The 15503-nt window shown below is 35.9% G+C and overlaps 1 protein-coding gene across 3 annotated transcripts in view; it reads left to right on the top strand.

The window, feature by feature from the left end:
- Positions 1-15503, top strand: part of CAMKMT (calmodulin-lysine N-methyltransferase) — a 217913-nt gene that overhangs the window by 196211 nt on the left and 6199 nt on the right. For all 3 annotated transcript variants that reach the window (XM_048297104.1, XM_048297106.1, XM_048297105.1), the window contains exons 8-10: positions 23-97; positions 7166-7229; positions 13024-13155. In XM_048297104.1, the coding sequence (XP_048153061.1) occupies positions 23-97; positions 7166-7229; positions 13024-13155 (271 nt within the window). The remainder of the gene's footprint in view (positions 1-22; positions 98-7165; positions 7230-13023; positions 13156-15503) is intronic.

The raw sequence follows: 15503 nt of genomic DNA, 5'->3' as shown, positions 1-15503 counted from the left end.
TTTAAATCTTTTTTTCCTCTAGCATTTTACGATGGGATAATGAGACAGATGTCTCTCAACTGGAAGGACATTTTGACATTGTTATGTGTGCTGACTGGTAAGTACATAAAAATCATAAAACTCATGTTAGAAAAATAGCTTTGCTGGAGTAATTGTACTGTGCTGCTTGCTGATGGCTAAGCAAAGTCAACAAATGAAGCACAAAGCCACCTTAACCTCAACAAATTAATATTCATCTCCATGTGACAGTTATAAGGTAGTCTTCTATCACACAGTAACTTCTACCACATTATTTCCCAAAGATTGATTTTGAGAAGCATTTCCATTTTCTGGAATTGCCTCTGTTTCATGCTTGACGTATCAGTAAATGGACGACTTAGGCAAATTGCAAATAATTATGGCTCAGTGAGGAACAGTCTGGAGAAAAGGGAGTTTATCAACACAAACAGCTCAATTAGCTTACTTCTTAGGAAAGATCTGACTATTGATATAAGGGGATATATTTTTTGCTCCCTGGAAAATCTTTCCAAGGAAAAAGAGATTTTCAAACCCTTTTTTCCACCCCCACCACATTCTGTTCCTTAAATGTATTTAACATCAATATTTGGAGGTATAGGCTTTATATTATTTACACAGACACATGTTAATTACAAGATAATTCACAGTAAGAAAAATAACAGTACAGCACTTAATTTATGGAAAGGTAGATACATGTAGCACTATGGTATCTTGTTTAATAATTTATGCAAATAGATTTGATTATTGACACAACCCTTTTCTGATACTGCATTTGTGGGATTGTGCTGTGCTGTATTTGCTGCATGCTAGCTTTAAAAATGGTACATTATTAATTATTTGTGCTATATAAATGTAGACAGTGTAAAAAGAGCTGTGCAAATTTTATTTAGGAGAGTAGATATTTTTAAACCAATCTGTCTTTCCTTCATGGATATTTGCTCTTGACCCATTAAATGTCCAAAACAAAAAAAAAAGCTGTTTGTCTTTTGTGGCACGTAACTGTTGTGAGAGACCAAATTCTGAAAGCAGAGACTTCCTAGGACTGCTTAGTTTGGCAAATTTATGTACCTTACCTAGAAATAGTTAAAGGAAAAGGCAAAGGGAAGTACAAAGCTGTCTATTGTCTTTTTAAACAATGTTCTTTTTAAATGTCTTCTTATATTCCTCTAAAGCTTTTGTTTTTCTTTCATGTTTTGCTATTTAAGCAAACTCTTCTTATTTCACAAAGCTATTGGTTTTGTACAGCTCTGGAGAAAATGTGTTTAGTGATCTTTTTTGCCTTTTTCTGACACCTATTTGTTGTCAGAATGCAACAGTGCTTTGTTTCTCTTAGCATTTAATTTCAGAAAAGTTCTTTGTTCCCAAAAAGGACAGAGAAGGGTTTCTAAGTAATCACTGATAATGTGCCTCAGAGATGCATCATCTGATTAAAATAAGGAGCTAAACAACACCATATGATTTCAGCAAGTAATTTAGTAAATGCCTTCCTCACCAAATATTAGAATGGATACTCCAGGTTTCATTGCACAGATGAAGTTAATGCTGGACAGGATTAGATCAGATTAAGTATGAAAGTCAGATCAGAGTGCTGGCGGACATGAGCAGGAGGGCAGCAGTCTTCTCGGAGGCTTAGACAAGGCTCACATATGGATGTTCTCCAGATTATGTGGGTGAAGCAAGGTCTTGCCAAGAGATTTAGAGTTAAATTTGTTCTTCACACAAATACCAAAACAACCTGGCTGTGCTGTCTCTTGTATTCTTGATACTCACACCATGTCATCCTATTTGTGCTGGGAGTACAGCAGAGTGGAGTAAGACTTAAGTTGTTTTTTTCAGTAATATTCTGGCCTAATACCCCTCCCAGTCTGTTTGGAAATAGTGTTAGGAAACAAAGAATCAGACATGACAGGTAAAATACATAATGCATTTGCAATCCCTGCATTTTGTACATTTATTTTGAAGCACTTAAGATGCAGGTAAGTGTATAAATATTTATAGATTTCTAAAAAATAAATAGAAATGTGCAGGTTAGTTTAAAGAATGTGGGTTTATTCACATATTATTTCTATTTTCTTATTGCAAGTGCCCATAGATATATGTATAGTTTAATAAACATGAAAATCCCTTTATTGTTTGTTTCTTTTAGAAATAATTCTTTTAGTTATGGACACTAGGTTTTCTGGTACATGAAAAGGCTGAGGGAGAAAATGTTCCATGCTTTGTCAAACTCAAATCTTCTTTTCATTTTCATGTATTTCTCTTCAACAATATAGAATTGGTTTGAGAACTGTTGGCAGGATTTTTGCTCTCTGAATTTTTTGGGCTGCCACTGAAGAGGAAAAAAAAGAATCTCTTTTCTTCTAGTTTCTCAGCTGAAACCTGAAGTATGCAGTGATAAAAACAGATAGAATAGATTACATTTAGTTTAACACCATCACATAGCTCATTGTCAGTCAATAAAATCTGAGATTAGAACAGAGAACTAGAAAGCAAAAAATCTGAGTTCAAATATTAGGTACATGGATAAATTTTTTTTTTAAGTATTTCCAGCAAGGGTGATACTGTCTGATTCTCTGAATAGCTAACCAGTGGTACTGCTTGATCCCATTTACATGAAAACAAGCTCTATTCATAAACATATTCCAAATCCACATGGAGATTCAAGTAAAAATGTACATGATTACAGCAAGCAGTGATATGTTTATATTCATATATTTACAGTCAGACTTTCATAAACCTTGTGTGCAGGAGTGGAAAATAAGTTATTTCCCAGAACAAACAGTCTATTAGTTAACAGCTAAATTTAGTAGCTCAACTGGATTATAAAATAAATAAGAGGCAAACTGTGAAAGCTAGTCATTATTTAACCATTCAGAATGTTGATAATAAAAATAGTTTCATGGTTCAGCAGTTCCAAAATAATTTTTTAAATGTCAACTATTAGATAGAAATAAGGAAAAAAAAATCATGATGAGGCTACACCTGGGAGAAGGATACAGTGAAAAAATACGGAAATAATGAAATCTTTAAAAACATATTCACACATCTCATGTTTTTCAGGGGAAATTTTAAGGCCAAATGAGGGCTGGCAGAATTTTTGACTTTCATTTGACCTATACCTGTGGATACAAAGTCAGACAGGTACTGGAATTGTGAGTTTGAATAGAGGAGGAGAAATCACAGGTGCCTGTATGGACAGGCCAAACCCAAGACTCTTCCAAAGCTCTTGAGGGCCTCAGATTTCTGATTATTTAAATATTGTACATGCTCTTCTTTACTGAGGAAAAAAATGCTGAGATTTTTAATCCAAGGAGAGAGTAAAGGCCAGTAGGATGGAGACAATAAAAAAACTTTATGTTTCACATTATTGTGAAGCAAGTTTTCACAAATAATTTGATGTAGAGGCAGTATAAGGTTTAGAACCCCGTATTGTTTTGGAAATGCGTAATATCCCACTTTATTTGCTTGGAATGATTCTATTCTTAAAGTTTGGCACATGCATAAGTATTCACGTAACCGAGGCCAGGGGGAGCTATCCCACATTACTTTCACTGCTGAGATTTTTGAAGTCACGGGGAGTTGTGGCTTTGCCAGGAATGTAGAACTGAAAGTATTCTTTAAATACCTTAAAATATGTCAATTTTTTCTCCGTTAGTTTATTTCACTTATTATAAGGAGATCTTTTTGCAGGAATGCAGTAAGACCTCTGTCCTTCCATTTAAACTTACTATTCATTTTAGGCCTGACTTCTGGCACACACTTTCAAGTGCATTGGAGCCTGACAACATGGAAGAGTTTTTTTAGTTTATGTCACCCATGTAGTTGAAAGTGAACAAAAAAATAAATGACTCGCTACATTAGACACTACATATGAATGTAATAATATCTGAAGTACACCTGTAAACTCAAGTCTTTTACCAATGGTGGAGCATGCAGAAAAAAAAAGTTTACCTCGTAGCCTATAAAATATGTCCCTTGTTGCAAGGCAGAAGATGAAAGGATATTAGCATGAAGCAAAATAAGAATCTACTTGGGTTTTTAAATTTGTTTCCTTGTGGCTTACTGTTACTTCTCTGCAGTTTTGGTATAAACTTTCATTTTGGCTTTAATGGTAATTTAAAATTTTAATAAAAGAGCAAGAGAGTAGAGGTAGCCATGTTGCCTCCCTGTTCATCCACATTTCACAGGTTAAGAGCATTGCCTAAACAAAGGCCAAATCATCAGCCGTGTTCTCACCTTTTGACTGCTGTGATTTGAAACTTCCTTGCTGACCCAAGAAAACCTTGCTATTCCTGTCCTGAGCTACATAAATATGAGATATTACCAGTAAAGTAATGGCAAGCTTAAGCCAAATTTGAATTATGTGTGAGAGAACTGAGTGTGAATGGTTTGCAACTTTGCATTATTTAATTTTACTGAGCTGTTCACAGAATCACAGAATTGTTATGGTTGGAAGGGACCTCTGGAGGTCATCCAGTCCAACCTGTCTGCCAAGGCAGGGTCACCCAGAGTAGGTGACATAGGAACTCACATGTTCTTCACATGTGAGGGACATTTTCAGTATGCTGTGGTAATATTTAGTCATACAATTCTACCAGTAAGAAAAACTGTGGGACTAAATCCCCTTGCGTGGGCCAAATCCTATGCTGTTCCTGTCTGCAGCACAGATTATCTAATGACTTCTTCAGGATTTTCCTCATTTAAGGCATTCCCTGACTCAGAGGGAGGATAGAGATGTTCCCTGGAGTCATTGCATTGCATTATATTAGCTTTGCTACCAGTCTTTTCTGCTCCTTCAGAGGACGTGGCTCACAGAGCAACAGTTTGGAAATCCCAGTATCAGAAACTATTTTCAGTTGGAGTAGGTCATGTTGCCAGGGACAGGCCTCTTGGAGGGCAGGACAACTTGGGGCAACTGTCTCAGGTTATCTGGGTTTCCTAAGCTGAGAGGGCTAAGAGTCTACGGTCCATGCCACCAAAATATCAGTTGGGGTTGGACAGAAAAAGTATTATTGAAATTGTCTAATCTAGCAGGTCATGTAACCATTTTAAGTTCTCAGACACTCAGTTTTTGGTAAACAAAGGTTTGTAGTTCTCATTGTAAAGGAACAAGATCAGGAGCAGCATTTGTGCCCCTATCTCATTAAAAAAAAAAAGGAGAGTGGTATTCAGGTCCATGAAAAGGGGATTTTAACATTGGTAAGCTGCCCCAAGATTGTATTTCCACTGCATGGCTTTCAGTAATAAAAATATTATAAATGCACTTTTCATTCAGAATGTCCTTGTGTTCACACAGGATCCCAGGAAGTCTTAAATGTGTGCATGCTTGAGGTGTTTCATGTTGAAGAAAATTAATTACTTTTTGCTATTCTTTTGGGAGAGGAATCATGTATTCCACTTCTTCTGCAGGTGGCTAAGTTCCCAGTGAAGTAGTGTCTTATGACATCTATCTGTATAGGGATCAACATGAGGTGAATGTCATTAAAACACCCAAGAGACATCAGAGATAAGAGCTGCTTTTTCAACTAATTGAATTTCAGCACCCATCTTTTCAGTAAAGTTCTTCCAGTAAGATAAATCAAGGCTGAAGGGGAGTCATCATGTCGATTGCTCAAGTTTAAATTTTCTTGTAAGCCAGGCTATCAGGGAAGTTGTTAGCTAGTACTTCATATTCTTGAAGAGAAATTCAGAAGGTCATACTTCTGTATTAAATGTTCTTCAACACATATATAGATACCCATTCTGCCATATTTTCTCAACAGTGTGAGGTTCTACCAGTTTTTACTGATGAAATATGGTCACTTGCAAGTTTCATTTTGTTTTGTTCTGTTTTGTCTGTTTGTTACAGAATAGGAAAAATTCACAGCTCTTACATGGCTGCTTGATTCCATGACATATAATATGGTATTCTGCTTGGTAGCTGTGGAGTGTCTTTACTAAATATCCACACATCTTCTGTTCTTGATGAAAGGCCTGTGGTTGGCAGACTACTTTCTTTCTCTTCAGTGTTTCCATATATTCTTTATGTTCTTGCAGAATTTCAAACCTGGAAAAAAAATTTACCCACATCCCTTCAGAAAAGAACTTTGAGAATAAAAGGAAGAGGAGTATATAAAAAACCCCTAGAGAATGGACAAAATGCCATGTAGTGTGAAACTTGAACTTGTCACAAGCTGGAAAGCAGTTTTATTACAGAGAAAATGTGGGGGGAAGGAAAAAAAAAAGAAGAAAAAAAATCACATTATCTGTGGCCTGCTTGATAGAGTTTCTTATCTGAATCGCCAATATAAATGCAGCCCATGGTAGTAAGGACTGAAAGGCATCAGTTGCTATCAGATGGTTGTTCACTAACCATTGTAAATGCACTCATCCACAGTAACTACATGTCCACAAATATCTAGTCAAGAGTGATTGGCACCCTGGTTGCCACTATTAGTATATACATTAAGGTACTGAGGGGCATGAAGAATGAATTATCCCCTCAAATCATGAGGTAATCACACCAAAATAGGGCTGAGCGTGTTGGCAACATTGCATGGGAAAATTGACTCTGCTGCTATCCTTGCGGGACCCATGCTGGAGATGAAGGATTGCACTCTTGAGAGATGACAACTCTGTACAATCTGGGCCATTGTATTTGAACAGCATTGGAGAGGAGGAGGTAGGGTCTTGTAAATCTTTATAGGGATAGATAGATATAGAAATATAACAAGTATGTATAACAGGTAAGAATTACTGTGAAGGTAGAAGGAAAAAAAATACCCTTAATAATAGCACCTGAAATACAATAGAAAACATTTTTAAAAACTCCATTCCCCTTGTATATAAAAACATGTAAAATGCTAACTTTTTATGTTGATTCTCATTTCTGGTACAGTATTATTTTAATAGCCAGCATGAAGGACTGGTAAATTTCAGCTATATAAAAAGCTGCTTCATGCTGATAATTTAGTTTTGGTTTAGATTGTATTTGTTTTTATGTATTTTTTAATGTTAAAAGTACCTGAACTGCATAGAAATGTAGAGCACAGTTTCTCTTTTACAGCATTGTGTAAACATATGTAATTAGCCTTGTACTTATCTGCATTAGTATCATTAGAATTGAAAACCCATTTTAATCTGGATTCTGTTCTCTTCTCAATGTCAGCCTGTTTCTGGACCGGTACAGAGCTAGCCTTGTTGATGCAATAAAGAGATTACTCCAACCCAGTGTAAGTATGTTTCTATTTTCTCCTGAACACTGGCTTCAGAATAATTAGTCTGTGCACAATGATTGAGAGAGTAATGGAATGGCAGGATTAATGTCATGTAATACTTTAATACTTATTATGTCCAACTTCAATTGAGTCTTCTAATCTATCAGATTCTTTCCTAATCATAAACTAGGAAACTTCTTATACTTGGCCTTCTGATAAGGAACACAGTGGGTAGTAAAATAAATGAAACCGCTTCAAAGATAGCGTCAGATTATTTTTATCAAAGCGTTTCTCAAGTATTTTCCTTTGATAATAATGTCTTCATATTAAAGTAAAATACGATATTGAAAGTTTTTATGTTGGCTTCTGTCATTTTTAATCCCTTCAATTGTAACCTTTGTCATTGTGTACTTATTTATTATGAAAGAATATCTTTTCCTTTTCATTTATGTTTATATAAATGAGCAAATCCCTTATATGTATACTGTGGCTTAAAACATTTTTCCATAAAGTAAGCCCTGTGTTTACGTGTTTTATACCTTAGAAAATAATGAAATTATGCTCTTCATATAATGATTACATGTTCTGTATGAGTGTCACTCAGGAGATATTTTATCAATCTAAATCTATTAGGCTGTTTAAATCAGAGAGCCCTGAAAAAAAGACTGTTATATGGATATATAAAGTATATATATACAATCTTAAATATAAAAAAAAGGAATATATCAAAATAAGAAGAGGAGAAAAACAGTAAGTACTTGCTCTAAGTAGGATTTTGAAACAGGAATTTTATCTTTCGTGTTTAACATCCAGAACTTTCAATAAGGTATACTTTCCATTTCAAAACAAAAGTATTTCATGCTAGCAGTGCATTTCCAAACTTTATTTAAAATTTGTGGTGGACTTTTTGTACAAGAGATTTTCTCTGTAAAAGGAATAGAAGACCCAAACGTGCAAAGGCTTAAGAACCTGAGTCATTTTAGTCGTGTAAGTAATCCCATTCTTTGCTTAGAGTGATCAGGTTTCTATTCTTGGTTCTATCATAGACTTTCCTGAGTGACCTAAGGCAAGTTACTTAAAACTGAATTATTTTAATGAGCTGTGGGGCAAGGCTGCCAGGAAGACAGGAGAAATGTAGCCGCCCTGAGGAAAAGGTTACCCAGGTATTTCTATCAGAGGCAGTAAGGAGAGGTTAAGTAGCTCCAGCTCAGAGTGATGCATTCTGACTTTCACGATGTACCAACAGTTGTCAAAATGCAATCATTTTTGGGACCACAGGTGACCTGTAACACAAAGCAGATCCCAGTTAAAAAAACTACAAAAAGAATTTTTTTTTCAGCCCAGATCAATGTCAGCAACTGGTCCTTCAGGTATTCCCATGGGCCACTCTACTGGCTCCATGAAAGGACACTGGGGAAGAAGAGCATGAGTGGGAGGAGGAGAAGTGTATGAGAGGTGCCCTGGTAACTGTGGAATTGTTAGGCTGACTTTAAGCCAAAACTGGCCTGACTTGGTTTCTCTTTAACTTCTGTCAGCTAATTCAAATTTAGACCATGCCTTCGTATTTCAGGGTATATGAGCTATGCTCCTTTGTGAATGTAGATGGGGTAAAGGGAGATGGCTTTTTGTTGCCTGTCTTCCTAGTCGTGTTTGCCTCTGCACAGTGTGATTAATAGCATCATCTGTGTTAATAGCCAAGCACTTACTTGCTGTGCATTTTAGGCCATGGTTCCTACTTCTTAGCTGCAAAGCTAGCTTAAGAAATTCATGCTCCATGCAGGAATTTCTTTTGCAGAGTTTTGGACCCCTGTACAAACTGTATTTTTTAACAAAATTCAGTTGCCTAATCCACTTTATGATTGGCTATGTGGATGGATATCCAGTTATGGCATGGCCTTGCAAATTATTGTAATTTATAACTGAGAGGACTAATAAAGTATTGTCTAGGATGGGAGCTGGGAGTACAGACACCTTAAATGATCTCTCTTGTCCAAAAATGACATGTTCAGCAGAGATGCCTTCAAACATATGCCTTCATGGTTTGAAAGACCCAAATAAAATGTGTGCTCATTTCAGATCCCAACAGATGCAGTCACAAGTATGAAATAGTTACCAATTTTCCTCTTCTTGTATAGCTCTAAGGATACCATCAAAGGACACTTTACTAAATGGCACTATACTTTGGCTTTTAAAGGACAAATAAATCAATAGTGAATTTATTTTCCAGTTGCAATAATTAAGAATAGTTTATGGGCATTAGTTTATGCCCAAGCTAAGGCATAAACTTTTTTTATTAAGTTTGCTCTCCTACATTAATTATTTTGTCTCAAATTTAGAACTTATATTTCCTTTTTGGCAGTACTTTGATAAAATTGACGCATCTAAATGCAAATTATCTTTCATATATAACTAGGATACAACTAGTTTAAAAGAGTCTGGGGAAAATAACAACCAACAATACCAGAAGAAAAAGTAGAGTAAACAGAAAATAACAGGTATCCTTGCAAAGCTGTCTTGAAGGAGAGATTCAGAACACATAGTCTATTCCTACTGTTAATTTAAAATTTATCTGTGGTATTTCCCTTTTCAGTAAGGATGTTATTTCTGGCTATTAGAATCTTTATGGCATAGAATTATGTGTTTTGGGTAGCATTTTGGTTTCCTTGAAACAGGACTCTGGTCATTTCAGTCATCTGATTCCCAGTATTGACCCCAGGACAGATGTATTGGCACAGGAAGAAATTCACAGAGATGGAAATGAGCAGCTCACAGAGTTACTGAGGACTGAAATTTCTATCTGAATTTGTTACAGAGGCAAATGTCACCTGTAAACCTATTCAAAGAATTAGGCATAGAAATATTACATCGAACAAATTTATCTTAAATGGCTATATTTTATTAGTCTCAATCTACTTGACTTGATTTACCAACATTTAGTTTTATTTTTTTATATCATTAAAAATTTACTTTCAATTTCAATCTCAGAATAAGGATTTGTTTGTTTGCATATTTCCCTAATTAAGAACAATTTTTTATCAAGGCTTTGATTCTTCTGTGGCCTATCCATTCAAAATCCCGATGAAGTCAATGGGATGCTATTGACCTGTGATTAGTACCAGCAAATAAGACCACATTTAGTAATGATTGATGAGTAAAGTTAGTCATGGTCACATCCAAAATGTGAATGACTGTCCCATTGTCTTACTGTAGCATTTTAGTGACACTTCAAACTAATACAACTGGCATTTTCCTCTGTGTTTTGTTCACAAGTTTACTGGAAGTATTTTTCCATCTGAAGAAAGACTATTTTGAATTTTAAACATCATCCTTTAAATGTCATCCTAGGAGACACTTTTGAATTAGAATTAAACTTGGAATAGTCCATCAAGAGTAGAATCAGGCCACTGGTCTAATTTATTTATTGTGCAGCAACCAAGGAATGAAAAACATTTTATAATTAGAAATGTGAATGCAGCCCCACAACTGGTTGCAGAATCACAGAGACTGGGCAGATGACAAAGAAGTGCTTTAAACCCAGATTGTGATAGACCAGAATTGACCACAGTACCTGTCCAGTTTTGAGGAGATTATTGTGGTATTAAACTTTAATCATGATTTCTTGGTTTTTATCAGTGAGTGCAAGATCCACAGGTGTTTTAGATGCGCAGTAATGTCAACAGATGAACAGGTTTTTACACCAGCAAAGGAGCTGGCCAAAAATAACTGTGTAGTGATTTCCCTAAAAGCCATTCCCCTTTCTCAAAGTTATTTCAAGATTTCCTCTCTGGGTTTAAGACATATTTCGTACGGTTTTATTGTATTTCTCTTTCAAATTTAATTGAAAGTAGTCTTCAGAGAACATGAGAAGGAATGACTTCATGGAGTGCTGACTCCAAGTGTGTGAGCTCTGTTCCTCATCAGAGCTGCTGGATCAGTGGCCAGTGTAGGGCGTGTGGCCGCCAGCAGTCTCTGTTCACAAGGTTTAATCACACCTGAAGTCCCCATGTGAATTGTGTGATCAGTAAGCCCTGGGTAAGGGACATTTTTCCCATTACAGTGATCATGAAAATGAGGGTCTCCAGAGGAGTCTCATCCTTATTCCAGGAAGGGTTTGTGCAGAGCAACATTCTGGGGAGCGTGAGATGGCAGCAAGAGGAGCAGGATCCTCAGCTGAAGGCTCCCTTTGCTGCCCACTTCTGTCTGATGACATTAAAGCATGCCAAGGATGTGAGGGAACCGATTGTGAATTTCCTGTGTTTAATGTTTTTCATCCTGAGCTGAGCCTATATTCGGACCTAGCATTTACATAAGCAATTCCAGTGCCTTGGGTGGGAGTTACACCCCTTTGCACCTCCTATTTTGCCACAAAATTAAAGCTACAGCTACACAAATGAACAGAAGTTGAGTTGCTTCAGATATTGCCCTAAGACTCCTTTGTGCTTAAATTTCCCATGAGAAAGATGAGGGTAACAGTATTTTCCTATCTCACAGAGCTGTTGTGAGAATGAATACAGTGTTGTGGTGTTAATGGTTGGAATGTTTTAAGTACACATTAGCACCATAGGTACTGACAGAGCATTTTTATTGCTGCCTCACTGTGCATTGTCTCGGTGTCCGTGTGCATGTGTGAGACACAGATTTGTTCTCTATTCTCTTCACTAAGTGTCTGTGTCAGCCCTGTAACTTTCCAGCATTCCTACTGAAATTCTCTGGACTGATCACTCTTTTCCTGTGACTTACAGATTACATTTTCTCAAGCTAAATGTACTTCCACAGCGTCTAATCCTTTACAACTTCTTCAGATCCCTAAAAATATTTTTTTGTCTCTTTGCTTGATTACAGCACCTCACAAATTAATCTTAGCTCTCATTAACATAGAAGTTAAATACAGGAACTTACAGGAAACTTCGTGGCTCCCCCCAGTGTGATATGCTCTTGGCTGATATTAACCTTTGCTTACAGCTCTTCAACCACTTTTCATTCCATGTGACAGAACACAGTATTCAGCCAATTAGAATTAATTCTGCAAATAAGACTTCAGGAGATGCTCTATCAAGTAGGTTGGGTTTTGGGCAAGCACTTTGCACAGAGTGTCTAAAATCTATCAGTTCAAGGTACAGTCATTTTTGTTTTCTTAAATACAGAAGGATGAACAAAAAATTAGGTAATGGACCATAATGTATTGCCTGGGCATTATAAATGGCCTTATCATCTTGTGAGAACCAGAATTAGTATTCAGGAACATTAATTCTTGATTTAAATGCAATTTACCAATTTAAGGTCAAATTTAGTTGCACTGCTCAGGTAGTTTAAAATATCTTTGAAAAATTAACAATTGGGTCTGATTTGCCTCCCATTTTGCCTTGTTTTATACTGTTGTAATTCCACTGACAGTGAATGGGAGGTACTCTTCTATGTGTGAGAGAGAAAAAAGATAATCATTATTTACAGTCTTTGCATGGTCATGAGCTAACAAATGGATTTTTCATTGAGTGTATGTTTTGTATGCTTTTTCTGTGTTTCATTTTGGTAATCCACAGACACCATTATTATATGAAAAAAAGCAGATGTATTGCAGTTGGCAGTTTTCTAAAGAAAATATTTATTTGTTACTTTCTAGATTGCATTTGTTTAATCACAGCAATCTTGCATATTTTGAACAAGTATTTGTGTTACCATATTTTAGTATTTTAACAAGAGAACAATTGACTTTTCCAACTCAAGCATATTAAAAGCTTAGTCAGGTGTATGCTATATCTGGTTCCCTTCCAGTTTTAAAAATGTATAAATTCTCTTTTTAACGTTCCAGGGAAAAGCAATGGTATTTGCTCCACTCCGAGGGAATACTTTAAACCAGTTTTGCAATCTAGCTGAAAAAGCTGGTTTCTCTATCCAAAGACATGAAAATTATGATGAACACATGTCGAACTTCCACTCCAAGGTTAGTTTTCTGCTTGTGTTAGATAACACTTTAATCCGCATTGCATTTTGAAGAGATCATGGTCCTTTTGGCAGGTAACCTAAATGTTTGATTAAAGTACTCCTTAGGTGTGCTGTTTCTGAACAGCTATTTTTGTATCTGATTATTTTGTGTGGTAGAGCCATCCTTTATCTCTGCACGTCTAGAAGAGTTTTGCAGAAGCATCTCCTGTTTACCCTTTTCATTCATAGAAATCTAATTTATGAGAGTCTTTTCTTGTTGTTATTAGCTGGCTATAAATACATAGCACACATGCATTTACATTTTAATAAAAAGCCTGCAACTTTTAAATAGGTTATATGCTGAAATGGACTGAAATAAATAGGAGGTGAATGTCTAATTGTATCATATCGTACCGTAAATCCTTATCTCTGGCTGCTTTATGGCTAGGTCAGTTGGCAGCTTCAAACTGCTAAATCTCATACAGAATTTCACAGTTGTGGGGTTATATGTCAGATCGAGGCGCTACAAGATTTAGGTCAAAAGCACTTATCTGAGCGTGATTTCTAAGCTTGCTTACATAAAGCTACTGTTATCAGTCTCCTTTTTTATTATTTATAAGTATGGAGTAATACACGACATGAAGAGGAAGGCGCTTCACAGAAAACTTTTAGGAATTTCTTATTTTCCTGGAGAAGCGCTTATCAAAATCATATTTATTACTTGCAATTCTGAGATCTCTCTTTCATGCCTTAAAGAAATCCACTGTTGTACGTCCTTGTGACCTTAGACATAACCTCTTGCAATTTTCTAAGAATTGTCCCTGAAAAATACAGGCATGTTCAAAATTGAGGTGAAATGCATTTTTTTTTTTTTTCTATTTAGCACCACCATATGATAGAAATCAGATTATGCTAAAAAATATGCATGTGATGTTGCTAGGAACAAATATATGTTTTAATGTGTAATTTCAAATATAATAAAGACTCCCATTAAAGCTATCTAGACATATGTACATAAAATCACTTAATTTCATTGTTCAGATAGGTCTGAATCTGGTCACATGAAAACCAAATAAATTTCAGTCATTGTTCATCACATAAAATGATATAAATGTAAGGCCCAATGTAATGGATGTTTTATTTGCCTCCACCTGAAAAAGGGCATGATTTTGGTTATGTTGTTTCATGGTGGTAGTTCTCTTTCATTATCTACTGCATCCAAATCAGCTCTGCGGCAGTGAAATGCAGGAGTAATAGTTGTTATCTTGATCCAAGAGATGGGTCTAAAATGATAGAGTAGCTTATTTTGCTTAGAAAACAAACGTATTCTATCTTCCTCTGGTTATGTGTCTGCCACAGTCCTTAGAGTGGTGGCCAAAGCAAAGACTCACGTGAAGTAACTTTAAATTAAGTAGCTCTAGAAATGCAGATTATTTTACTGCAGTGTTTCTGAGCACACGTTGTGAAACCTAAAATGGACATGTACTTGAAAAGGGTAATGCTCAGCTTCATTAGTTTAAATCCAGTTTGGGAATGGTTTTTCTCCACTGTAATCACAGCTGTGACAGCATTGTTCCTTGTTCTTCCTTCCTCTGTCTCCTTTTGGCTTGAGAAAAAAAAATGTCCCAAAGACAGATTGCTGTTCAGTTGAACATGCATGCTAACCCATGACACCTGATGCAGTCAAGAATAACTTTTTGTTCGGTTTTTTTTTTGAGCAGAGGGACTTAAGTTTATTGGAAAAAATCCTCAAGAGTGAGGAAGATAAAGGTCCAAATATATTTTTGAATGGCCTTCTTTATATGTGATATTCTATGTTTCAATGTGATAGTGTCTCGCAGTATGCACTGATAGCCCAACACTGATCTCTTGATAGTCCTGCAATATTTAAATACATAATGACTCTGCAAAACAAACATTTTGTTGACAAATTACATGAAGGGTAAATTCTGCCTCTTTTCATCCATCCTTACATACATATCCTGCAAACTTGTACAAAGTGTAGACAGACAAAAAAAAATGTCCCAAAGACAGATTGCTGTTCAGTTGAACATGCATGCTAACCCATGACACCTGATGCAGTCAAGAATAACTTTTTGTTCGGTTTTTTTTTTGAGCAGAGGGACTTAAGTTTATTGGAAAAAATCCTCAAGAGTGAGGAAGATAAAGGTCCAAATATATTTTTGAATGGCCTTCTTTATATGTGATATTCTATGTTTCAATGTGATAGTGTCTCGCAGTATGCACTGATAGCCCAACACTGATCTCTTGATAGTCCTGCAATATTTAAATACATAATGACTCTGCAAAACAAACATTTTGTTGACAAATTACATGAAGGGTAAATTCTGCCTCTTTTCATCCATC

The sequence above is a fragment of the Corvus hawaiiensis genome, chromosome 3 (assembly GCF_020740725.1).
Source record: "Corvus hawaiiensis isolate bCorHaw1 chromosome 3, bCorHaw1.pri.cur, whole genome shotgun sequence".
In the NCBI taxonomy this organism is placed as follows: domain Eukaryota; kingdom Metazoa; phylum Chordata; class Aves; order Passeriformes; family Corvidae; genus Corvus; species Corvus hawaiiensis.
This window is presented reverse-complemented; position numbering and strand designations above follow the sequence as displayed.